A 27,616-nucleotide genomic window follows, 5' to 3' on the forward strand; every position below is an offset into this window, starting at 1 on the left:
GAGGAGGCCATTCAGCCCCTCGAGCCTGTTACACAGGAACAGGAGGAGGCCATTCAGCCCCCTCCAGCCTGCTCTGCCATTAGTTCGCTCATGTTTAATCTGGATGCCCGTTGACCCTCCCACTCTCCATGCCCCACAGCATCTACCCACTCTTCAACCCCTCCACCATGCTGAAGGTCCCACCCCCTCTCCAAAGGACCCGCCCCTTCTCTCAGGACCTCAACCCTTCTCTGCAGGCCCCTCCCTCATTCTGGGGGCCCTGCCCCCTCGCCCAGGACCCCGCCCCCTCTCCCAGGACCCCACCCCCTCCATCTGAGCCATGACCCCTTGACCCAGGTGCTGCCCCCTCGCCTCTGAAGGCCACAAACACGCTCCAAAGGACCCAAACCCTCCCCCACGACCTCAAACACCGTTCGACAGGACCTTTCCCTTCTCTGCAGGCCCCTCACTCATTCGGAGTGCCCCGCCCCCTCTCCCAGGGCCCCGCCCCCTCTCCCAGGGCCCCGCCCCCTCTCCCAGGGGCCCCGCCCCCTCTCCCAGGGGCCCCGCCCCCTCTCCCAGGGGCCCCGCCCCCTCTCCCAGGGGCCCCGCCCCCTCTCCCAGGGGCCCCGCCCCCTCTCCCAGGGGCCACGCCCCCTCTCCCAGGGCCCCGCCCCCTCTCTCTGCAGGACCCTCACATTCTCCCAAGGACCCAGCACCTCTCCCCTTGCCCCCACACTCCTGGCCCCTGTCCCCACACCCCAGGACCAGCCCCCTCTCCCCTGACCCTACCCACTGCATCTGTGCCATGTCCCCTCTCTCCACCACCCACCACCTCTCTCCAGGCCCCTCCCCCACTCTCTCCCTGACCCAGCCCCTCTCCCCAGGCCCCACCCCCTCTCCCCAGGCCCCACCCCCCCTCTCCCCAGGCCCCACCCCCCCCACTCCCCAGGCCCCCACCCCCCCACTCCCCAGGCCCCACCCCCCCACTCCCCAGGCCCCACCCCCCCACTCCCCAGGCCCCACCCCCCCACTCCCCAGGCCCCACCCCCCCACTCCCCAGGCCCCACCCCCCCACTCCCCAGGCCCCACCCCCCCTCCCCCACTCTCTCCCTGACCCACCCCCTCTCCCCAGGCCCCACCCCCTCTCCCCAGGCCCCACCCCCCCACTCCCCAAGCCCCATCCCCCCACTCCCCAGGCCCCACCCCCCCCCCACTCCCCAGGCCCCACCCCCCCCCCCCACTCCCCAGGCCCCACCCCCCCCCCACTCCCCAGGCCCCACCCCCCCCCCCACTCCCCAGGCCCCACCCCCCCCCCCCACTCCCCAGGCCCCACCCCCCCCCCACTCCCCAGGCCCCACCCCCCCCCCACTCCCCAGGCCCCACCCCCCCCACTCCCCAGGCCCCACTTCCCCCTCACTCCCCAGGCCCCACTTCCCCCTCTCCCCAGGCCCCACTTCCCCCTCTCCCCAGGCCCCACTTCCCCCTCTCCCCAGGCCCTACTTCCCCCTCTCCCCAGGCCCTAATCCCTCCATCTGTGCCATGTCCCCTCGAACTAGGCCCCACCCCCTCTCTCCAGGCCCCACCCCCCCTCCAGGCCACACCCCCCTCCAGGGCACACCCCCGCTCCAGGCCCCACCCCTCTCTCCAGGCCCCACCCCTCTCTCCAGGCCCCACCCCCTCGACTGAGGCCCTACCCCCCTCTCTGCAGGCCCCACGTCTCTCGGGAGACAACGCCCCCTCCTTGCAGGCCCCTCCCCCTCTCTGCAGGCCCCTCCCCCTCTCCACAGGCCACGCCCCAGTTCTCGGCACGCTCAGCCCTCTCTCTCATACCTGGTCCGAGTGTACGGGTACGCATTCCAAGATTCCTCCTCCACCTGGAGTGCCGCTTTGGGAAGCAGAGCCCGGAACCAGGCGGGAATGTGCGAGCCCACGTGGTAAACCTTGTGCGTAAACTGGCCGCAGCCCCCTGGCCCATCGGAGTACGGCCGGTTGGCTAAAATCTCCACCCCACTGCCTTCACCGCTGCTCTCCTCCCGACTCTTCTTCTAAAGAGGGTGAGAGAGAAACAGATCATAACTGAGACCGAGCAACATCGTAACCCAGCGCAGAGAGAGAGAGAGCAACATCGTAACCCAGCACAGAGAGAGAGAGCAACATCGTAACCCAGCGCAGAGAGAGAGAGAGAGCAACATCGTAACCCAGCACAGAGAGAGAGAGCAACATCGTAACCCAGCACAGAGAGAGAGAGCAACATCGTAACCCAGCACAGAGAGAGAGAGCAACATCGTAACCCAGCACAGAGAGAGAGAGAGAGCAACATTGTAACCCAGCACAGAGAGAGAGAGCAACATCGTAACCCAGCACAGAGAGAGAGAGAGCAACATCGTAACCAGCACAGAGAGAGAGAGAGCAACATCGTAACCAGCACAGAGAGAGAAACATCGTAACCAGCACAGAGAGAGAGAGAGCAACATCGTAACCAGCACAGAGAGAGAGCAACATCGTAACCAGCACAGAGAGAGAGAGCAACATCGTAACCAGCACAGAGAGAGAGAGCAACATCGTAACCCAGCACAGAGAGAGAGAGCAACATCGTAACCCAGCACAGAGAGAGAGAGCAACATCGTAACCCAGCACAGAGAGAGAGAGAGCAACATCGTAACCAGCACAGAGAGAGAGAGAGAAACATTGTAAACCAGCACAGAGAGAGAGAGCAACATCGTAACCCAGCACAGAGAGAGAGAGAGCAACATCGTAACCAGCACAGAGAGAGAGAGAGAAACATTGTAAACCAGCACAGAGAGAGAGAGAGAGAAACATTGTAAACCAGCACAGAGAGAGACAGAGAGAGCAACATCGTAACCCAGCACAGAGAGAGAGAGCAACATCGTAACCCAGCACAGAGAGAGAGAGAGAGAGAGCAACATCGTAACCCAGCACAGAGAGAGAGAGAGCAACATCGTAACCCAGCACAGAGAGAGAGAGAGAAAGAGCAACATCGTAACCCAGCACAGAGAGAGAGAGCAACATCGTAACCCAGCACAGAGAGAGAGAGAGAGAGAGAGAATGAGCAACATTGTAACCCAGCACAGAGAGAGAGAGAGAGAGCAACATCGTAACCCAGTACAAAGAGAGACCAACATCATAATCCAGTGCAGTGTGCACATTGTAACCCAGTGCAGAGAGAGAGCAACATTGTAACCTAGCACAGAGAGAGGAACATCATAACCCAGGGCAAAGACAGAGCAACATCGCAACACAGTGCAAAGAGAGAGCGAGAGAAAGAGAGCAACATCGTAACCAAGTGCAAAGAGAGAGGGTAACATCGTAACCCAGCAGGGAGAGGGAGGAACATCATAACAGAGAGCAGAGAGAGACAGCACAATCATAGTGCAGTGCAATGAGACAGCAACATCAGAACCTGCACAAAGAGAGAAAGGAACACATCGTAACCCAATTCAAAGAGAAAGCAAAGTCGTAACCTTCCTTCCATCATAAGGTCAGAAGTGGGGATGTTCGCTGATGATTGCACAATGTTCAGCACCATTCGCGACTCCTCAGATACTGAAGCAGCCCATGTCCAAATGCAGCAAAACCTGGACAATATCCAGGTTTGGGCTGACAAGTGTCAAGTAACATTTGCGCCACACAAGTGTCAGGCAATGACCATCTCCGACAAGAGAGAATCCAACCATCGCCCCTTGACATTTAATGGTATTACCATCGCTGAATCCCCCACTATCAACATCCTGGGGGTTACCATTGACCAGAAACTGAACTGGACCAGCCATATAAATACCGTGGCTACAAGAGCAGGTCAGAGGCTGGGAATCCTGCGATGAGTAACTCACCTCCTGACTCCCCAAAGCCTGTCCACCATCTACAAGGCACAAGTCAGGAGTGTGATGGGACACTCCCCACTTGCCTGGATAAGTTGCAGCTCCCACAACACTCAAGAAGCTCAACACCATCCAGGACAAAGCAGCCCCACTTGATGGGCACCCCATCCACAAACATTCACTCCCTTCACCACCGACGCACAGTAGCAGCAGTGTGTACCATCTACAAGATGCACTGCAGCAACTCACCAAGGTTCCTTCGACAGCACCTTCCAAACCCACGACCGTTACCATCTAGAAGAACAAGGGCAGCAGACACATGGGGAACTCCACCACCGGGAAGTTCCCCTCCGAGCCACTCACCATCCCGACTTGGAAATATATCGGCCGTTCCTTCACTGTGGCTGGGTCACCATCTTGGAACTCCCTCCCTAACAGCGCTGTGGGTGTGCCTACACCACATGGGACTGCAGCGGCTCAAGAAGGCAGCTCACCCCCCACCACCTTCTCAAGGGGCAATTAGGGATGGGCAATAAATGCTGGGCCCGGCCAGCGAAGCCCACGCCCCGTGAATGAATAAAACACAACCAGCACAGAGAGAGGGAGAGAAACGTCGTAACCGAGCTCAGAGAGCAACATCGTAACCCAGCATAGAGAGGGCACAACATCGTAATACAATATGTTGCCTCCCTGGTGCTGGGGTCAAGGATGTCTCAGAGCGGCTACTGGACATTCTGAAGGGGGAGGGAGAACAGCCAGTGGTCGTGGTGCACATTGGTACAAACAACATAGGTAAAAAAAAAGGGACGAGGTCCTAAAAGCAGAATATAGGGAGTTAGGAAGTAAGTTGAAAAGTAGGACCTCAAAGGTAGTGATCTCAGGATTACTACCAGTGCCACGTGCTAGTCAGAGTAGAAATAGCAGGATATATCGGATGAATACGGGGCTGAAGGGATGGTGTGAGGGGGAGGGTTTCAGATTCCTGGGACATTGGGACCAGTTCTGGGGGAGATGGGGCCAGTACAAGCTGGACAGGGATACACCTGGGCCAGGACCGGGACTGATGTCCTAGGGGGAACATTTGCTAGAGTGGTTGGGGAGGGTTTAAACTAAAATGGCAGGGGGATGGGAACCTATGCAAAGGAGTCAGAGGAGGGGGAATCAAAGACAAGAACAAAAGACAGAAAGGGGAACAAGAAAAGTGATAGGCAGAGAAATCTAGGGCAAGAATCAAACAGGGCCTCAGTGAAAAATAGTGGGAACGGGACAAGTAATGTTAAAAAGACCAGCCTTAAGGCTTTGTGCCTTAACACAAGGAGCATTCGCAATAAAGCGGATGAATTAACTGCGCAAATAGATGTAAACAGGTGTGATATAATCGGGATTACGGAGACGTGGCTGCAAGGTGACCAGGGAGGGGAACTGAACATCCAGGGGTATTCAGTATTTAGGAAGGACAGACAAAAAGGAAAAGGCGGTGGATTTGCATTGCTGGATAAAGAGGAAATTAATGCAATAGTGAGGAAAGATATTAGCTCCGAGGATGTGGAACCTGTATGGGTAGAGCTGAGAAACACTAAGGGGCAAAAAACGTTAGTGGGGGTTGTATATAGACCCCCAAACTGTAGTGGTGATGTTGGGAATGGCATTAAACAGGAAATTAGAGACGCATGTAATAAAGGAACATCTGTAATTATGGGTGACTTTAATCTGCATATAGATTGGGCAAATCAAATTAGTAACAATACCGTAGAGGAGGAATTCCTGGAGTATATATGGGATGGTTTTCTGGACCAATACGTTGAGGAACCAACTAGAGAACAGGCCATCCTAGACTGGGTGTTGTGTCATGAGAAAGGAATAATTGGCAATCTAGTTGTGCGAGGCCCCTTTGGGGATGAGTGACCATAATCTGATAAAAATCTTCATCAAGATGGAGAGTGACGCAGTTGATTCTGAGACTAGGGTCCTGAATCTTAATAAAGGAAACTACGATGGTATGAGGCGTGAGTTGACTATGATGGATTGGGAAACATTGCTTAAAGTGATGACGGTGGATAGGCAATGGCAAACATTCAAAGAGCGCATGGGTGAACTGCAACAATTGTTTATTCCTGTCTGGCGCAAAAGTAAAACAGGAAAGGTGGCCAAACCATGGCTTACAAGAGAAATTAGAGATAGTATTAGATCCAAGGAAGGGGCATACAAATTGGCCAGAAAAAACAACAGACCTGAGGATTGGGAGCAGTTTAGAATTCAGCAAAGGAGGACCAAGGGATTGATTAAGAAGGGGAAAATAGAGTACGAGAGTAAGCTTGCGGGGAACATAAAAACTGACTGTAAAAGTTTCTATAGGTGTGTGAAGAGAAAAAGATTAGTGAAGACAAATGTAGGTCCCTTATAGTCAGAAACAGGGGAATTTATAATGGGGAACAAAGAAATGGGTGACCAACTAAATACATACTTTGGTTCTGTCTTCACAAAGGAGGACACTAATAACATACCAGGAGCATTGGGGAACACAGGGTTTAGCGAGAGGGAGGAACTGAAAGAAATCAGTATTAGTCGGGAAATGGTGTTGGGGAAATTGATGGGATTGAAGGCCGATAAATCCCCAGGGTCTGATAATCTACATCCCAGAGTACTTAAGGAAGTGGCCCTTGAAATAGTGGATGCATTGGTGGTCATCTTCCTAGATTCTACAGACTCTGGAACAGTTCCTACAGATTGGAGGGTAGCTCATGTAACCCCACTATTTGAAAAGGGAGGTAGAGAGAAAACAGGGAATTATAGACCAGTCAGCCTGACGTCGGTAGTGGGGAAAATTCTAGAGTCCATTATAAAAGAGTTAATAGCTGAGCACTTGGAAAACAGTGGCAGAATCGGACAGAGTCAGCATGGATTTACGAAAGGGAAATCATGCTTGAGAAATCGACTGGAATTTTTCGAGGATGTAACTAGTAGAGTTGATGAGGGGGAGCCAGTGGATGTGGTTTATTTGGATTTTCAGAAGGCTTTCGACAAAGTCCCACATTAGAGATTAGCGTGTAAAATTAAAGCGCATGGGATTGGGGGTAGTGTATTGAGATGGATAGAAAACTGGTTGGCAGACAGGAAACAAAGAGTAGGAATAAAAGGGTCTTTTTCCGAATGGCAGGCAGTGACTAGTGGGGTACCGCAGGGATCGGTGCTGGGACCCCAGTTATTCACAGTATATATTAATGATTTAGATGAGGGAATTAAATGTAATATCTCCAAATTTGCAGATGGCACAAAGCTGGGTGGGAGGGTGAGCTGTGAGGAGGATGCAGAGATGCTTCAGTGTGATTTGGACAAGCTGAGTGAGTGGGCAAATGCATGGCAGATACAGTATCATGTGGATCAATGTGAGGTTACCACTTTGGTAGCAAAAACAGGAAGGCAGATTATTATCTGAATGGCTATAAATTGAGAGAGGGGAATGTGCAACGAGACCTGGGTGTCCTCGTACACCAGTCGCTGAAGGTAAGCATGCAGGTGCAGGTAAAGAAGGCAAATGGTACGTTGGCCTTCATGGCGAGAGGATTCGAGTACAGGAACAGGGATGTTTTGCTGCAATTGTACAGGGCCTTGGTGAGACCACACCTGGAATATTGTGTGCAGTTTTGGTCTCCTTATCTGAGGAAGGATGTACTTGCTATAGAGGAAGTGCAGCGAGAGCAACATCATAACCCAGCACAAAGACAGAGAGCAACATTTTAACCCAACACACAGAGAGAGGAAGAGCAACATCGTAACACAACACTAAGAGAGAGACAACACCGTAATCCAGCACAAGGCGAGAGCAACATTGAAACCCAGCGCAAAAAGAGAGTAACGTCATAACCCAGCAAACAGAGAGAGACCAACATCGTAACCCAGCACTAACAGAGAGCAACATCGTCTCCCAGCACAAAGAGAGAGAGAAATGCATCGTTACCCAGTGCAGCGAGACAGCAACATCGTAACCCATTACTAAGAGAGACTGAGAGCAACATCGTCTCCCAGCACAGAGAGAGAGCAACATCGTAACCAGTGCGGAGAGAGGGCAACATCGTAACCAGTGCGGAGAGAGGGCAACATTGTAACCCAGTCAGAGAGACAGTGAGCAACATCGTAACCCAGTACAGAAAGACAGAGAGCAAGAAAGAGAACAACAACATAACTCAGAGCAAATAAAGAGAGCAACATTGTAACCCAGCACAAAGAGAGAGAGAGAAACACATCATTACCCAGTGCAAAGAGACGGCAACATTATAACCCAGTGCAGAGAGAGAGAGAGCAACATCGTAACCCAGCACAGAGAGAGAGAAAGCAACATCGTAAACCAGCACAGAGAGAGAGAGCAACATCGTAACCCAACAGAGAGAGAGGGAGAGCAACATCGTAACCCAGCACAGAGAGAGAGAGAGAGAGCGCAACATCGTAACCCAACAGAGAGAGAGAGAGCAACATCGTAACCTAGCACAGAGGGAGAGAGAGCAACATCGTAACCCAGCACAGAGAGAGAGAGAGCAACATCGTAACCCAGCACAGAGAGAGAGAGAGCAACATCGTAACCCAGCACAGAGAGAGAGAGCAACATCGTAACCCAGCACAGAGAGAGAGAGAGAGAGAGAGAAACATCGTAACCCAGCACAGAGAGAGAGCAACATTGTAACCCAGCACAGAGAGAGAGCAACATCGTAACCCAGCACAGAGAGAGAGCAATATCGTAACTCATCACAGAGAGAGAGAGAGCAATATCGTAACCCATCACAGAGAGAGAGCAACATCGTAACCCAGCACAGAGAGAGAGCAACATCGTAACCCAACACAGAGAGAGAGAGAGAGAGAGAGAGCAACATCGTAACCCAGCACAGAGAGAGAGAGCAACGTCGTAACCCAGCACAGAGAGAGCAACATCGTAACCCAGCACAGACAGACAGCAACATCGTAACCCAACACACAGAGAGAGAGAGAGAGAGAGAGCAACATCGTTACCCAGCACGGAGAGAGAGAGAGAGCAACATCGTAACCCAGCACAGAGAGAGAGAGAGCAACATCGTAACCCAGCACAGAGAGAGAGAGAGCAACATCGTAACCCAGCACAGAGAGAGAGAGAGAGCAACATCGTAACTCAGCACAGAGAGAGAGAGAGAGAGAGCAAAATCGTAACCCAGCACAGAGAGAGAGAGAGAGAGAGAGAGCAACATCGTAACCCAACAGAGAGGGAGAGCAACATCGTAACCCAGCACAGAAAGAGAGAGAGAGAGAGAGAGCGCGCAACATCATAACCCAGCACAGAGAGAGCGAGAGAGAGCAACATCGTAACCCAGCACAGAGAGAGAGAGAGAGAGAGCGCAACATCGTAACCCACCACAGAGAGAGAGAGAGAGAGAGAGAGAGAGCAACATTGTAACCCAACATTGAGAGAGAGAGAGCCACATCGTAACCCAGCACACAGAGAGAGCAACATCGTAACCCAGCACAGAGAGAGAGAGAGAGAGCAACATCGTACCCCAGCAGAGAGAGAGAGAGCAACATCGTAACACAGCACAAAGAGAGAGAAAGCAACATCGTAACACAGCACAGAGAGAGAGAGCAACATCGTAACCCAGCAGAGAGACAGATAGCAACATCGTAACCCGGCACAGAGGGAGAGTAATATCGCAACCCAGCACAGAGAGAGTGCAACATCGTAACCCAGCACAGAGAGACAGAGAGAGAGAGCAACACCGTAACCCAGCACAGAAAGCGAGAGCAACATCGTAACCCAGCGGAGGGAGTGAGAGGAACATCGTAACCCAGCACAGGGAGTGAAAGCAACATTGTAACCCAGCACAGAGAGAGAGAGAGAGAGCAACATCGTAACCCAGCACAGAGAGAGAGCAACATCGTAACCGATAACTGAGAGAGAGAGAGAGAGAGAGAGAGAGAGGGAGAGCAACATCGTAACCCAGCACAGAGAGAGAGAAACATCGTAACCGATAACTGAGAGAGAGAGAGAGAGAGAGAGAGGGAGAGCAACATCGTAACCCAACAGAGAGGGAGAGCAACATCGTAACCCAGCACAGAGAGAGAGCAACATCGTAACCCAGCACAGAGAGAGAGCAACATCGTAACCCAGCACAGAGAGAGAGAGCAAAATCGTAACCCAGCACAGACAGAGAGAGAGAGAGAGAGAGAGAGAGCAACATCGTAACCCAGCACAGAGAGAGAGAGAGAGCAACATCGTAACCCAGCACAGAGAGAGAGAGAGAGAGCGCAACATCGTAACCCACCACAGAGAGAGAGAGAGAGAGAGAGAGAGAGCAACATTGTAACCCAACATTGAGAGAGAGAGAGCCACATCGTAACCCAGCACACAGAGAGAGAGCAACATCGTAACCCAGCACAGAGAGAGAGAGAGAGAGCAACATCGTACCCCAGCAGAGAGAGAGAGAGCAACATCGTAACACAGCACAAAGAGAGAGAAAGCAACATCGTAACACAGCACAGAGAGAGAGAGCAACATCGTAACCCAGCAGAGAGACAGATAGCAACATCGTAACCCGGCACAGAGGGAGAGTAATATCGTAACCCAGCACAGAGAGAGTGCAACATCGTAACCCAGCACAGAGAGACAGAGAGAGAGAGCAACACCGTAACCCAGCACAGAAAGCGAGAGCAACATCGTAACCCAGCGGAGGGAGTGAGAGGAACATCGTAACCCAGCACAGGGAGTGAAAGCAACATTGTAACCCAGCACAGAGAGAGAGAGAGAGCAACATCGTAACCCAGCACAGAGAGAGAGCAACATCGTAACCGATAACTGAGAGAGAGAGAGAGAGAGAGAGAGAGAGAGAGAGGGAGAGCAACATCGTAACCCAACAGAGAGAGAGGGAGAGCAACATCGTAACCCAGCACAGAGAGAGAGAGAGCAACATCGTAACCCAGCACAGAGAGAGAGAGAGCAACATCGTAACCGATAACTGAGAGAGAGAGAGAGAGAGAGAGAGAGAGAGAGAGGGAGAGCAACATCGTAACCCAACAGAGAGAGAGGGAGAGCAACATCGTAACCCAGCACAGAGAGAGAGAGAGCAACATCGTAACCCAGCACAGAGAGAGAGAGCAACATCGTAACCCAGCACAGAGAGAGAGAGAGAGAGAGAGAAACATCGTAACCCAGCACAGAGAGCAACATCGTAACCCAGCACAGAGAGAGAGCAACATCGTAACCCAGCACAGAGAGAGAGAGCAATATCGTAACCCATCACAGAGAGAGAGCAATATCGTAACCCATCACAGAGAGAGAGAGAGAGCAACATCGTAACCCAACACAGAGAGAGAGAGAGCAACATCGTAACCCAGCACAGAGAGAGAGAGATAGAGCAACATCGTAACCCAGCACAGAGAGAGAGCAACATCGTAACCCAGCACAGAGAGAGAGCAACATCGTAACCCAACACAGAGAGAGAGAGAGAGAGAGAGAGAGAGCAACAACGTAACCCAGCACAGAGAGAGAGAGAGAGAGAGCAACATCGTAACCCAGCACAGAGAGAGAGAGCAACATCGTAACCCAGCACAGAGAGAGAGAGAGAGAGAGAGAAACATCGTAACCCAGCACAGAGAGCAACATCGTAACCCAGCACAGAGAGAGAGCAACATCGTAACCCAGCACAGAGAGAGAGAGCAATATCGTAACCCATCACAGAGAGAGAGCAATATCGTAACCCATCACAGAGAGAGAGAGAGAGCAACATCGTAACCCAACACAGAGAGAGAGAGAGCAACATCGTAACCCAGCACAGAGAGAGAGAGATAGAGCAACATCGTAACCCAGCACAGAGAGAGAGCAACATCGTAACCCAGCACAGAGAGAGAGCAACATCGTAACCCAACACAGAGAGAGAGAGAGAGAGAGAGAGAGAGCAACAACGTAACCCAGCACAGAGAGAGAGAGAGAGAGAGCAACATCGTAACCCAGCACAGAGAGAGAGAGAGCAAAATCGTAACCCAGCACAGAGAGAGAGAGAGAGCAACATCAGAACCCAGCACAGAGAGAGAGCAACATCGTAACACAGCACAAAGAGAGAGAAAGCAACATCGTAACCCAGCACAGAGGGAGAGTAACATCGTAACCCAGCACAGAGAGAGTGCAACATCGTAACGCAGCACAGAGAGACAGAGAGAGAGAGCAACATCGTAACCCAGCACAGAAAGCGAGAGCAACATCGTAACCCAGCGCAGGGAATGAGAGGAACATCGTAACCCAGCACAGGGAGTGAAAGCAACATTGTAACCCAGCACAGAGAGAGAGAGAGCAACATCGTAACCCAGCAGAGAGAGAGAGAGAGAGCAAGATCGTAACCCAGAACAGGGAGTAAGAGCAACATCGTAACCCAGCACAGGGAGTGAGAGCAACATTATAACCCAGCAGAGAGTGAGGGCAACATCGTAACCCAGTACAAAGAGAGACCAACATCATAATCCAGTGTAGTGTGCACATTGTAACCCAGTGCAGAGAGAGAGCAACATTGTAACCTAGCACAGAGAGAAACATCATAACCCAGGGCAAAGACGGAGCAACATCGCAACACAGTGCAAAGAGAGAGCAAGAGAAAGAGAGCAACATCGTAACCAAGTGCAAAGAGAGAGTAACATCGTAACCCAGCACAGAGAGGGAGGAACATCATAACAGAGTGTAGAGAGAGACAGCACAATCATAGTGCAGTGCAATGAGACAGCAACATCAGAACCTGCACAAAGAGAGAAAGGAACACATCGTAACCCAATTCAAAGAGAAAGCAAAGTCGTAACCTTCCTTCCATCATAAGGTCAGAAGTGGGGATGTTCGCTGATGATTGCACAATGTTCAGCACCATTCGCGACTCCTCAGATACTGAAGCAGCCCATGTCCAAATGCAGCAAGACCTGGACAATATCCAGGCTTGGACTGACAAGTGTCAAGTGACATTCACGCCACACAAGTGCCAGGCAATGACCATCTTCAACAAGAGAGAATCTAACTATTGCCCCTTGACATTCAATGGCATTACCATCACTGAATCCCCCACTATCAACATCCTGGGGGGTTACCATTGACCAGAAACTGAACTGGACCAGCCAGATAAATACTGTGGCTACAAGAGCAGGTCAGAGGCTGGGAATCCTGTGATGAGTAACTCACCTCCTGACTCCCCAAAGTCTGTCCACCATCTACAAGGCACGAGTCAGGAGTGTGATGGAATACTCCCCACTTGCCTGGATGAGTGCAGCTCCCACAACACTCAAGAAGCTCGACACCGTCCAGGACAAAGCAGCCCCACTTGATGGGCACCCCATCCACAAATATTCACTCCCTCCACTACCGACGCACAGTAGCAGCAGTGTGTGTACCATCTACAAGATGCACTGCAGCAATTCACCAAGGCTCCTTAGACAGCACCTTCCAAACCCACGACCACTACCATCTAGAAGGACAAGGGCAGCAGACACATGGGGAACACCACCACCTGGAAGTTCCCCTCCGAGTCACTCACCATCCTGACTTGGAAATATATCGGCCGTTCCTTCACTGTGGCTGGGTCACCATCTTGGAACTCCCTCCCTAACAGCGCTGTGGGTGTACCTACACCACATGGGACTGCAGCGGTTCAAGAAGGCAGCTCACCCCCTACCACCTTCTCAAGGGGCAATTAGGGATGGGCAATAAATGCTGGGCCCGGCCAGCGAAGCCCACGCCCCGTGAATGAATAAAACACAACCAGCACAGAGAGAGGGAGAGAAACGTCGTAACCGAGCTCAGAGAGCAACATCGTAACCCAGCATAGAGAGGGCACAACATCGTAATACAATATGTTGCCTCCCTGGTGCTGGGGTCAAGGATGTCTCAGAGCGGCTACTGGACATTCTGAAGGCGGAGGGTGAACAGCCAGTGGTTGTGGTGCACATTGGTACAAACGACATAGGTAAAAAAAAAGGGACGAGGTCCTAAAAGCAGAATATAGGGAGTTAGGAAGTAAGTTGAAAAGTAGGACCTCAAAGGTAGTGATCTCAGGATTACTACCAGTGCCACGTGCTAGTCAGAGTAGAAATAGCAGGATATATCGGATGAATGCGTGGCTGAAGGGATGGTGTGAGGGGGAGGGTTTCAGATTCCTGGGACATTGGGACCGGTTCTGGGGGAGATGGGGCCAGTACAAGCTGGACAGGGTTACACCTGGGCCAGGACCGGGACTGATGTCCTAGGGGGAACATTTGCTAGAGTGGTTAGGGAGGGTTTAAACTAAAATGGCAGGGGGATGGGAACCTATGCAAAGGAGTCAGAGGAGGGGGAATCAAAGACAAGAACAAAAGACAGAAAGGGGAATAAGAAAAGTGATAGGCAGAGAAATCTAGGGCAAGAATCAAACAGGGCCTCAGTGAAAAATAGTGGGAACGGGACAAGTAATGTTAAAAAGACCAGCCTTAAGGCTTTGTGCCTTAACACAAGGAGCATTCGCAATAAAGCGGATGAATTAACTGCGCAAATAGATGTAAACAGGTGTGATATAGTCGGGATTACGGAGACATGGCTGCAAGGTGACCAGGGATGGGAACTGAACATCCAGGGGTATTCAGTATTTAGGAAGGACAGACAAAAAGGAAAAGGCGGTGGAGTTGCATTGCTGGATAAAGAGGAAATTAATGCAATAGTGAGGAAAGATATTAGCTCCGAGGATGTGGAACCTGTATGGGTAGAGCTGAGAAACACTAAGGGGCAAAAAACGTTAGTGGGGGTTGTATATAGACCCCCAAACTGTAGTGGTGATGTTGGGAATGGCATTAAACAGGAAATTAGAGACGCATGTAATAAAGGAACATCTGTAATTATGGGTGACTTTAATCTGCATATAGATTAGGCAAATCAAATTAGTAACAATACCATAGAGGAGGAATTCCTGGAGTGTATATGGGATGGTTTTCTGGACCAATACGTTGAGGAACCAACATTGAGAACAGGCCATCCTCGACTGGGTATTGTGTCATGAGCAAGGAATAATTGGTAATCCAGTTGTGTGAGGCCCCTTGGGGATGAGTGACCATAACCTGATAGAATTCTTCATCAAGATGGAGAGTGACGTAGTTGATTCTGAGACTAGGGTCCTGAATCTTAATAAAGGAAACTACGATGGTATGAGGCGCGAGTTAACTATGATGGATTGGGATACGTTATTTAAAGGGATGACGGTGGATAGGCAATGGCAAACATTCAAAGAGCGCATGGGTGAGCTGCAACAATTGTTTATTCCTGTCTGGCGCAAAAGTAAAACAGGAAAGGTGGCCAAACCATGGCTTACAAAGGAAATTAGAGATAGTATTAAATCCAAGGAAGAGGTATACAAATTGGCCAGAAAAAAACAACAGACCTGAGGATTGGGAGCAGTTTAGAATTCAGCAAAGGAGGACCAAGGGATTGATTAAGAAGGGGAAAATAGAGTATGAGAGTAAACTTGCAGGGAACATAAAAACTGACTGTAAAAGTTTCTATAGATATGTGAGGAGAAATAGATTAGTGAAGACAAATGTAGGTCCCTTATAGTCAGAAACAGGGGAATTTATAATGGGGAACAAAGAAATGGCTGACCAACTAAATACATACTTTGGTTCTGTCTTCACAAAAGAGGACACTAATAACATACCAGGAACATTGGGGAACACAGGGTTTAGCGAGAGGGAGGAACTGAAAGAAATCAGTATTAGTCGGGAAATGGTGTCGGGGAAATTGATGGGATTGAAGGCCGATAAATCCCCAGGGTCTGATAATCTACATCCCAGAGTACTTAAGGAAGTGGCCCTTGAAATAGTGGATGCATTGGTGGTCATCTTCCTAGATTCTACAGACTCTGGAACAGTTCCTACAGATTGGAGGGTAGCTCATGTAACCCCACTATTTGAAAAGGGAGGTAGAGAGAAAACAGGGAATTATAGACCAGTCAGCCTGACGTCGGTAGTGGGGAAAATTCTAGAGTCCATTATAAAAGATTTAACAGCTGAGCACTTGGAAAACAGTGGCAGAATCGGACAGAGTCAGCATGGATTTACGAAAGGGAAATCATGCTTGACAAATCTACTGGAATTTTTCGAGGATGTAACTAGTAGAGTTGATGAGGGGGAGCCAGTGGATGTGGTTTATTTGGATTTTCAGAAGGCTTTCGACAAAGTCCCACATTAGAGATTAGCGTGTAACATTAAAGCGCATGGGATTGGGGGTAGTGTATTGAGATGGATAGAAAACTGGCTGGCAGACAGGAAACAAAGAGTAGGAATAAAAGGGTCTTTTTCCGAATGGCAGGCAGTGACTAGTGGGGTACCGCAGGGATCGGTGCTGGGACCCCAGTTATTCACAACATATATTAATGATTTAGATGAGGGAATTAAATGTAATATCTCCAAATTTGCAGATGACACAAAGCTGGGTGGGAGGGTGAGCTGTGAGGAGGATGCAGAGATGCTTCAGTGTGATTTGGACAAGCTGAGTGAGTGGGCAAATGCATGGCAGATGCAGTATAATGTGGGTAAATGTGAGGTTACCACTTTGGTAGCAAAAACAGGAAGGCAGATTATTATCTGAATGGCTATAAATTGAGAGAGGGGGATGTGCAACGAGACCTGGGTGTCCTCGTACACCAGTCGCTGAAGGTAAGCATGCAGGTGCAGGTAAAGAAGGCAAATGGTACGTTGGCCTTCATGGCGAGAGGATTCGAGTACAGGAACAGGGATGTTTTGCTGCAATTGTACAGGGCCTTGGTGAGACCACACCTGGAATATTGTGGGCAGTTTTGGTCTCCTTATCTGAGGAAGGATGTACTTGCTATAGAGGGAGTGCAGCGAGAGCAACATCAAAACCCAGCACAAAGACAGAGAGCAACATTTTAACCCAACACACAGAGTGAGGAAGAGCAACATCGTAACACAACACTAATAGAGAGACAACACCGTAATCCAGCACAAGGCGAGAGCAACATTGAAACCCAGCGCAAAAAGAGAGTAACGTCATAACCCAGCAAACAGAGAGAGAGCAACATCGTAACCCAGCACAGAGAGAGAGCAACATCGTAACCCAGCACAGAGAGAGAGCAACATCGTAACCAGTGCGGAGAGAGGGCAACATTGTAACCCAGTCAGAGAGACAGTGAGCAACATCGTAACACAGTACAGAAAGACAGAGAGCAAGAAAGAGAACAACAACATAACTCAGCGCAAATAAAGAGAGCAACATTGTAACCCAGCACAAAGAGAGAGAGAGAAACACATCATTACCCAGTGCAGAGAGACAGCAACATTATAACCCAGTGCAGAGAGAGAGAGAGCAACATCGTAACCCAGCACAGAGAGAGAGCAACATCGTAACCAGCACAGAGAGAGAGAGAGAGCAACATCGTAATCCAGCACAGAGAGAGAGAGAGCAACATCGTAACCCAGCACAGAGAGAGAGCAACATCGTAACCAGCACAGAGAGAGAGAGAGCAACATCGTAACCCAGCACAGAGAGAGAGAGAGCAACATCGTAGCCCAGCACAGAGAGAGAGAGAGAGCAACATCGTAACCCAGCACAGAGAGAGAGAGAGAGCAACATCGTAACCCAGCACAGAGAGAGAGAGAGCAACATCGTAACCCAGCACAGAGAGAGAGAGCAACATCGTAACCCAGCACAGAGAGAGAGAGAGAGAGAGAGAGAGAGCAACATCGTAACCAGCACAGAGAGAGCAACATCGTAACCCAGCACAGAGAGAGAGAGAGAGAGAGAGCATCGTAACCCAGCACAGAGAGAGAGCAACATCGTAACCCTGCACAGAGAGAGAGAGCAACATCGTAACCCAGCACAGAGAGAGAGAGAGAGAGCAACATCGTAACCCAGCACAGAGAGAGAGCAACATCGTAACCCAGCACAGAGAGAGAGAGAGAGCAACATCGTAACCCAGCACAGAGAGAGAGAGAGAGCAACATCGTAACCCAGCACAGAGAGAGAGAGAGAGCAACATCGTAACCCAGCACAGAGAGAGAGAGAGAGAGAGCAACATCATAACCCAGCACAGAGAGAGAGAGAGCAACATCGTAACCCAGCACAGAGAAAGCAACATCGTAACCCAGCACAGAGAGAGAGAGAGCAACATCGTAACCCAGCACAGAGAGAGAGAGAGAGCAACATCGTAACCCAGCACAGAGAGAGAGCAACATCGTAACCCAGCACAGAGAGAGAGAGAGAGAGCAACATCGTAACCCAGCACAGAGAGAGAGAGAGAGCAACATCGTAACCCAGCACAGAGAGAGAGAGAGAGAGAGCAACATCGTAACCCAGCACAGAGAGAGAGAGAGAGAGAGAGAGAGCAACATCGTAACCCAGCACAGAGAGAGAGAGAGAGAGAGAGAGAGCAACAATGTAACCCAGCACAAAGAGAGAGAGCAACATCGTAACCAGCACAGAGAGAGAGAGAGCAACATCGTAACCAGCACAGAGAGAGAGAGAGCAACATCGTAACCAGCACAGAGAGAGAGTGAGCAACATCGTAACTGAGCACAGAGAGAAGCGAGAGAGAGAGCAACATCGAAACCAAGTGCAAAGGGAGAAAGCTACATTGTAACCCAGTGGAGAAAACCCCATGCTGTACCTGTCCTGGGAGTGTTTGATGGGGACAGTGTAGAGGGAGCTTTATTCTGTATCTAACCCCGTGCTGTACCTGTCCTGGGAGTGTTTGATGGGGACAGTGTAGAGGGAGCTTTACTCTGTATCTAACCCCGTGCTGTACCTGTCCTGGGAGTGTTTGATGGGGACAGTGTAGAGGGAGCTTTATTCTGTATCTAACCCCGTGCTGTACCTGTCCTGGGAGTGTTTGATGGGGACGGTATAGAGGGAGCTTTACTCTGTATCTAACCCCGTGCTGTACCTGTCCTGGGAGTGTTTGATGGGGACAGTGTAGAGGGAGTTTTAGTCTGTATCTAACCCCGTGCTGTACCTGTCCTGAGAGTGTTTGATGGGGACAGTGTAAAGGGAGCTTTACTCTGTATCTAACCCCGTGCTGTACCTGTCCTGGGAGTGTTTGATGGGGACAGTGTAGAGAGAGCTTTACTCTCTATCTCACCCCGTGCTGTACCTGTCCTGGGAGTGTTTGATGGGGACAGTGTGGAGGGAGCTTTACTCTGTATCTAACCCCTTGCTGTATCTGTCCTGGGAGTATTTGATGGGGACAGTGCAGAAGGAGCTTTACTCTGTATCTAACCCCGTGCTGTACCTGTCCTGGGAGTGTTTGATGGGGACAGTGTAGAGGGAGATTTGCTCTGTATCTAAACATGTGCTGTACCTGTCCTGGGAGTGTTTGATGGGGACAGTGTTGAGGGAGCTTTACTCCATATCTAACCCCGTGTTGTACCTGTCCTGGGAGTGTTTGATGGGGACAGTGTTGAGGGAGCTTTACTCCATATCTAACCCCGTGCTGTACCTGTCCTGGGAGTGTTTGATGGGAACGGTGTAAAGGGAGCTTTATTCTGTATCTAACCCCGTGCTGTACCTGTCCTGGGAGTGTTTGATGGGGACAGTGTAGAGGGAGATTTACTCTGTATCTAACCCCGTGCTGTACCTGTCCTGGGAGTGTTTGATGGGGACGGTGTCGAGGGAGCTTTACTCTGTATCTAACCCCGTGCTGTAGCTGTCCTGGGAGTGTTTGATGGGGACAGTGTAGAGGGAGATTTGCTCTGTATCTAAACATGTGCTGTACCTGTCCTGGGAGTGTTTGATGGGGACAGTGTTGAGGGAGCTTTACTCCATATCTAACCCCGTGTTGTACCTGTCCTGGGAGTGTTTGATGGGGACAGTGTTGAGGGAGCTTTACTCCATATCTAACCCCGTGCTGTACCTGTCCTGGGAGTGTTTGATGGGAACGGTGTAAAGGGAGCTTTATTCTGTATCTAACCCCGTGCTGTACCTGTCCTGGGAGTGTTTGATGGGGACAGTGTAGAGGGAGATTTACTCTGTATCTAACCCCGTGCTGTACCTGCCCTGGGAGTGTTTGATGGGGACAGTGTAGAGGGAGCTTTACTCTGTATCTAACCCCGTGCTGTAGCTGTCCTGGGAGTGTTTGATGGGGACAGTGTAGAGGGAGTTTTAGTCTGTATCTAACCCCGTGCTGTACCTGTCCTGAGAGTGTTTGATGGGGACAGTGTAGAGGGAGCTTTACTCTGTATCTAACCCCGTGCTGTACCTGTCCTGGGAGTGTTTGATGGGGACAGTGTAGAGAGAGCTTTACTCTCTATCTAACCCCGTGCTGTACCTGTCCTGGGAGTGTTTGATGGGGACAGTGTGGAGGGAGCTTTACTCTGTATCTAACCCCTTGCTGTATCTGTCCTGGGAGTATTTGATGGGGACAGTGCAGAAGGAGCTTTACTCTGTATCTAACCCCGTGCTGTACCTGTCCTGGGAGTGTTTGATGGGGACAGTGTAGAGGGAGATTTGCTCTGTATCTAAACATGTGCTGTACCTGTCCTGGGAGTGTTTGATGGGGACAGTGTTGAGGGAGCTTTACTCCATATCTAACCCCGTGTTGTACCTGTCCTGGGAGTGTTTGATGGGGACAGTGTTGAGGGAGCTTTACTCCATATCTAACCCCGTGTTGTACCTGTCCTGGGAGTGTTTGATGGGAACGGTGTAAAGGGAGCTTTATTCTGTATCTAACCCCGTGCTGTACCTGTCCTGGGAGTGTTTGATGGGGACAGTGTAGAGGGAGATTTACTCTGTATCTAACCCCGTGCTGTACCTGTCCTGGGAGTGTTTGATGGGGACGGTGTAGAGGGAGCTTTACTCTGTATCTAACCCCGTGCTGTACCTGCCCTGGGAGTGTTTGATGGGGACGGTGTAGAGGGAGCTTTACTCTGTATCTAACCCCGTGCTGTACCTGTCCTGGGAGTGTTTGATGGGGACAGTGTAGAGGGAGCTTTACTCTGCATCTAACCCCGTGCTGTACCTGTCCTGGGAGTGTTTGATGGGGACAGTGTTGAGGGAGCTTTACTCTGTATCTAACCCCGTGCTGTACCTGTCCTGGGAGTGTTTGATGGGGACAGTGTTGAGGGAGCTTTACTCCATATCTAACCCCGTGTTGTACCTGTCCTGGGAGTGTTTGATGGGGACAGTGTTGAGGGAGCTTTACTCCATATCTAACCCCGTGCTGTACCTGTCCTGGGAGTGTTTGATGGGAACGGTGTAAAGGGAGCTTTATTCTGTATCTAACCCCGTGCTGTACCTGTCCTGGGAGTGTTTGATGGGGACAGTGTAGAGGGAGATTTACTCTGTATCTAACCCCGTGCTGTACCTGCCCTGGGAGTGTTTGATGGGGACGGTGTAGAGGGAGCTTTACTCTGTATCTAACCCCGTGCTGTACCTGTCCTGGGAGTGTTTGATGGGGACAGTGTAGAGGGAGCTTTACTCTGTATCTAACCCCGTGCTGTACCTGTCCTGGGAGTGTTTGATGGGGACAGTGTAGAGGGAGCTTTACTCTGTATCTAACCCCGTGCTGTACCTGTCCTGGGAGTATTTGATGGGGACAGTGTAGAGGGAGCTTTACTCTGTATCTAACCCCGTGCTGTACCTGTCCTGGGAGTGTTTGATGGGGACAGTGTAGAGGGAGCTTTACTCTGTATCTAACCCCGTGCTGTATCTGTCCTGGGAGTGTTTGATGGGGACGGTGTAGAGGGAGCTTTACTCTGTATCTAACCCCGTGCTGTACCTGTCCTGGGAGTGTTTGATGGGGACAGTGCAGAAGGAGCTTTACTCTGTATCTAACCCCGTGCTGTACCTGTCCTGGGAGTGTTTGATGGGGACAGTGTTGAGGGAGCTTTACTCTGTATCTAACCCCGTGCTGTACCTGTCCTGGGAGTGTTTGATGGGGACAGTGTTGAGGGAGCTTTACTCCATATCTAACCCCGTGTTGTACCTGTCCTGGGAGTGTTTGATGGGGACAGTGTTGAGGGAGCTTTACTCCATATCTAACCCCGTGCTGTACCTGTCCTGGGAGTGTTTGATGGGAACGGTGTAAAGGGAGCTTTATTCTGTATCTAACCCCGTGCTGTACCTGTCCTGGGAGTGTTTGATGGGGACGGTGTAGAGGGAGATTTACTCTGTATCTAACCCCGTGCTGTACCTGCCCTGGGAGTGTTTGATGGGGACGGTGTAGAGGGAGCTTTACTCTGTATCTAACCCCGTGCTGTACCTGTCCTGGGAGTGTTTGATGGGGACAGTGTAGAGCGAGCTTTACTCTGTATCTAACCCCGTGCTGTACCTGTCCTGGGAGTGTTTGATGGGGACAGTGTAGAGGGAGCTTTACTCTGTATCTAACCCCGTGCTGTACCTGTCCTGAGAGTGTTTGATGGGGACAGTGTAGAGGGAGCTTTACTCTGTATCTAACCCCGTGCTGTACCTGTCCTGGGAGTGTTTGATGGGGACAGTGTAGAGGGAGCTTTACTCTGTATCTAACCCCGTGCTGTACCTGTCCTGGGAGTGTTTGATGGGGACAGTGTAGAGGGAGCTTTACTCTGTATCTAACCCCGTGCTGTACCTGTCCTGGGAGTGTTTGATGGGGACAGTGCAGAAGGAGCTTTACTCTGTATCTAACCCCGTGCTGTACCTGTCCTGGGAGTGTTTGATGGGGACGGTGTAGAGGGAGCTTTACTCTGTATCTAACCCCGTGCTGTACCTGCCCTGGGAGTGTTTGATGGGGACGGTGTAGAGGGAGCTTTACTCTGTATCTAACCCCGTGCTGTACCTGCCCTGGGAGTGTTTGATGGGGACGGTGTAGAGGGAGCTTTACTCTGTATCTAACCCCGTGCTGTACCTGTCCTGGGAGTGTTTGATGGGGACGGTGTGGAGGGAGCTTTACTCTGTATCTAAACCCGTGCTGTACCTGCCCTGGGAGTGTTTGATGGGGACGGTGTAGAGGGAGATTTACTCTGTATCTAAACCCGTGCTGTACCTGCCCTGGGAGTGTTTGATGGGGACGGTGTAGAGGGAGCTTTACTCTGTATCTAACCCCGTGCTGTACCTGTCCTGGGAGTGTTTGATGGGGACGGTGTAGAGGGAGCTTTACTCTGTATCTAACCCCGTGCTGTACCTGCCCTGGGAGTATTTGATGGGGACAGTGTAGAGGGAGCTTTACTCTGTATCTAACCCCGTGCTGTACCTGTCACAGGGAGTGTTTGATGGGGAGGTCGGGAACCCACCTGGATCATGTAGAGTTGGGCCACCTGATATTCCTGGAGGCTCATCGGGAGTGCGATCCGGTATTCCTTGATCAGCATCTTTACCAGAGCAGATGGGGATCGAGTCCAGATTGTGGATTCTTAAATCACAGTGACATCCAACATCCTGCGGGTTCTGAGGAAAGAGACATAATATCATTGGTGGAGAGAGAACACGAGACTGTGTGAGAGGGAGACCAAGAAATAGAGAGAGAGAGAGAGACAGGCAGAGAGAGACTGAATAAGACAGAAAGCGAGACAAAGAGGGAGAAATAGAGGAGGAGAGAGAGAGGGACAGAGAGAGAGAGAGAGAGAGAAAGTGACAGAAGGAGAGAGACAGAGAGTCTGATGGAGGCAGAGAGAGATTCAGAGACAGAAGGGGAGAGACAGAGAGATATATAAAGAGAGACATAGACAGAGAGAGACAAGGAGAGAGGGATTGAAGTGGAGAGTGAGGGGGAAAGAGAGACAGATGGAGGAAGACAGAGAGATACAGATGGAGGGACAGGGAGTGACAGAGAAAGAGGGAGAAAGACACACACACAGAGAGACGGAGAGAGAGATTGACGGAGAAAGAGAAAGAGGGAGGCAGAGAATGAGAGAGAGGCAGAGAGAGAGAGAGAGCGAGAGCGAGAGAGACAGACACAGAATGACACAGAGAGAGAGATGGAGAGAGAGAGAGATGGGGAATGAAGCGAGGAGAGACAGAGAGAGAGAGGAACCTGGCAGGGGAGGGGTGGGGTGGATTGGTGAAGGGTCCAGCTGCTTTCCAAACCTCTGATTGTTATCCGGATTATTCTCATCCTTTTCGCATTGCACTATAATAAGGCCCTGAAGTAGCCATGGCAACCGGTCTCCATGGAAACAACCGGGTTCAGTCCGGAGACAGGTTTCCACCTGTGTGTACACAACACACACACTGCAGGTTACGGAGAGGGATCACGATACAGCTCCCAAGACTCTCAGACCCAAACACACTGATCCTCCAGAAACCTCGATTAGATTCCTGAAACCCTCTCCCGAGTATCTGTTATTCTATATATAAACCACCCGGACCCCTCGATTAGATTCCAGTCTGTAACTCACTCCCGGGTATCTGTTATTCTATATATAAACCCCCCCGAACCCCTCGATTAGATTCCAGTCTGTAACTCACTCCCGGGTATCTGTTATTCTATATATAAACCACCCGGACCCCTCGATTAGATTCCAGTCTGTAACTCACTCCCGGGTATCTGTTATTCTATATATAAACCACCCGAACCCCTCGATTAGATTCCAGTCTGTAACTCACTCCCAGGTATCTGTTATTCTATATATAAACCACCCCGAACCCCTCGATTAGATTCCAGTCTGTAACTCACTCCTGGGTATATGTTATTCTATATATAAACCCCACTGAACCCCTCGATTAGATTCCAGTCTGTAACTCACTCCCAGGTATCTGTTATTCTATATATAAACCACCCCGAACCCCTCGATTAGATTCCAGTCTGTAACTCACTCCCGGGTATCTGTTATTCTATATATAAACCCCTCTGAGTCCCTCAATTAGATTCCAGTCTGTAACTCACTCCCGGGTACCTGTTATTCTATATATAAACCACCCCAAACCCCTCGATTAGATTCCAGTCTGTAACTCACTCCTGGGTATCTGTTATTCTATATATAAACCACCCGAACCCCTCAATTAGATTCCAGTCTGTAACTCACTCCCGGGTATCTGTTATTCTATATATAAACCACCCCGATCCCCTCGATTGGATTCCAGTCTGTAACTCACTCCTGGGTATCTGTTATTTTCTATATATAAACACCTCCGAACCCCTCGATTAGATTCCAGTCTGTAACTCACTCCCGGGTATCTGTTATTCTATATATAAACCACCTCGAACCCCTCGATTAGATTCCAGTCTGTAACTCACTCCCGGGTATCTGTTATTCTAAATATAAACCACCCCGAACACCTCGATTAGATTCCAGTCTGTAACTCACTCTTGGGTATCTGTTATTCTATATATAAACCACCCCGAACCCCCTCATTTGGATTCCAGTCTGTAACTGACTCCCGGGTATCTGTTATTCTATATATAACCCACCCCGAACCCCTCGATTAGATTCCAGTCTGTAACTCACTCCCGGGTATCCGTTATTCTATATATAAACCCCCCCGAACCCCTCGATTAGATTCCAGTCTGTAACTCACTCCCGGGTATCTGTTATTCCATATACAAACCCCCCCGAACCCCTCGATTAGATTCCAGTCTGTAACTCACTCCCAGGTATCTGTTATTCTATATATAAACCGCCCCGAACCCCTCGATTAGATTCCAGTCTGTAACTCACTCCCGGGTATCTGTTATTCCATATACAAACCCCCCCGAACCCCTCGATTAGATTCCAGTCTGTAACTCACTCCCAGGTATCTGTTATTCTATATATAAACCGCCCCGAACCCCTCGATTAGATTCCAGTCTGTAACTCACTCCCGGGTATCTGTTATTCTATATATAAACCACCCCGAACCCCTCGATTAGATTCCAGTCTGTAACTCACTCCCGGGTATCTGTTATTCTATATATAAACCACCCCGAACCCCTCGATTAGATTCCAGTCTGTAACTCACTCCCGGGTATCTGTTATTCTATATATAAACCACCCCGAACCCCTCGATTAGATTCCAGTCTGTAACTCACTCCCGGGTATCTGTTATTCTATATATAAACCACCCCGAACCCCTCGATTAGATTCCAGTCTGTAACTCACTCCCGGGTATCTGTTATTCTATATATAATCCACCCCGAACCCCTCGATTAGATTCCAGTCTGTAACTCACTCCCGGGTATCTGTTATTCTATATATAATCCACCCCGAACCCCTCGATTAGATTCCAGTCTGTAACTCACTCCTGGGTATCTGTTATTCTATATATAAACCACCCCGAACCCCTCGATTAGATTCCAATCTGTAACTCACTCCCGGTATCTGTTATTCTATATATAAACCACCCCGAACCCCTCGATTAGATTCCAGTCTGTAACTCACTCCTGGGTATCTGTTATTCTACATATAAACCACCCCGAACCCCTCGATTAGATTCCAGTCTGTAACTCACTCCTGGGTGTCTGTTATTCTACATATAAACCACCCCGAAACCCCTCGATTAGATTCCAGTCTGTAACTCACTCCCGGGTATCTGTTATTCTACATATAAACCACCCATAACCCCCTCATTTGGATTCCAGTCTGTAACTCACTCCCGGGTATCTGTTATTCTATATATAAACCACCCATAACCCCCTCATTTGGATTCCAGTCTGTAACTCACATGATGTGGTTCTATCCTGATTGAGAATTTGCCTGGTATGGGTCAGGCAAAAGCAGCACTCACACTCTGTGATGCCCACAGAGTTGAATATCCAGCCAACTGAAATAGAGACTTAGCCCAGGAGAGCGAGAGACAGAGACAGGGATTCGGAGAGGTAGAGAGAGAACGATGTGATTTGGTAAACTGTAGAGCACGCAAGTGGAGTCGATGGCAGAGACAGAGGGGAGAAAGAGAAAGATATGGATTAGAATTCAGAGATAAACAGCGAGAGAGAGAATGAGGAAGAGACAAACAGTGAGACAGAGAGAGAGAAAGAAAGACAAAGGAGAGACAGAGTGAGAGAGAGAGACAAGAACAGTAAAAGAGAGACAGAGAAACAGACAGAGAGACAGACAGAAACAGAGAGAAAGAGTCAGAGAGAGTGACAGAGACCAAAAGAGAGGGGGAGAGAGAGAGACAGAGAGAGAGAGACAGAGAGGGCGCAGAGAGAGAGACAGAGAGATAGAAAGGGAGAGACAGAAGAGAGAGGGACAGAGAGAGATAGAGAGAGATAGAGAGGCAGAGAGAGGGGGAGAGAGAGATAGAGAGGGACAGAGAGAGAGAGGGAGAGAGATAGAGAGGGACAGAGAGAGATAGAGAGGGAGAGAGAGATAGAGAGAGAGGGAGAGAGAGGGAAAGAGAGAGATAGAGAGAGAGACAGAGTTTGAGAGAAACAAGACAGTGAAAGAGGCAGAGACTGAGACAGAGATAGAGAGAGAGAAAGGGATAGAGAGAGAGAGATAGAGATAGAGAGAGAGAGAGAAAGGGATAGAGAGAGAGATAGAGAAAGGGATAGAGAGAGAGATAAAGGGATAGAGAGAGAGATAAAGGGATAGAGAGAGAGATAAAGGGATAGAGAGAGAGATAGAGAAAGGGATAGAGAGAGAGAGAGAAAGGGATAGAGAGAGAGAGATAGAGAGAGATAGAGAAAGGGATAGAGAGAGAGAGATAGAGAGGGATAGAGAGAGAGAGATAGAGAGATAGAGAAAGGGATAGAGAGAGAGAGATAGAGAAAGGGATAGAGAGAGAGAGATAAAGGGATAGAGAGAAAGGGATAGAGAGAGAGATGGAGAAAGGGAGAGAGAGAGAGCGAGAAAGGGATAGAGAGAGAGAGAGATAGAGAAAGGGAGAGATAGAGAGAGAGAGAGAGTTTCTCTTACCCAGTGATAAACATCAGAGCTGA

At 50.0% G+C, this 27,616-nt stretch overlaps 1 protein-coding gene across 1 annotated transcript; it reads right to left on the bottom strand.

Moving 5' to 3' along the window:
* Window positions 1–1,812: 1,812 nt before the first annotated feature.
* Window positions 1,813–27,616, bottom strand: LOC144677957 (membrane-associated phosphatidylinositol transfer protein 1-like; the record flags this gene model as incomplete). The annotated part of the gene is made up of 3 exons (XM_078537911.1): window positions 27,594–27,616; window positions 23,049–23,202; window positions 1,813–2,027 (listed from the first exon to the last, which is right to left on the bottom strand). Coding segments are annotated over exons 2-3 (293 nt in total), but the record flags the coding sequence as incomplete, so codon positions are not given.

This window comes from Cetorhinus maximus, unplaced genomic scaffold (assembly GCF_964194155.1).
Source record: "Cetorhinus maximus unplaced genomic scaffold, sCetMax3.hap1.1 HAP1_SCAFFOLD_3343, whole genome shotgun sequence".
NCBI lineage: Eukaryota > Metazoa > Chordata > Chondrichthyes > Lamniformes > Cetorhinidae > Cetorhinus > Cetorhinus maximus.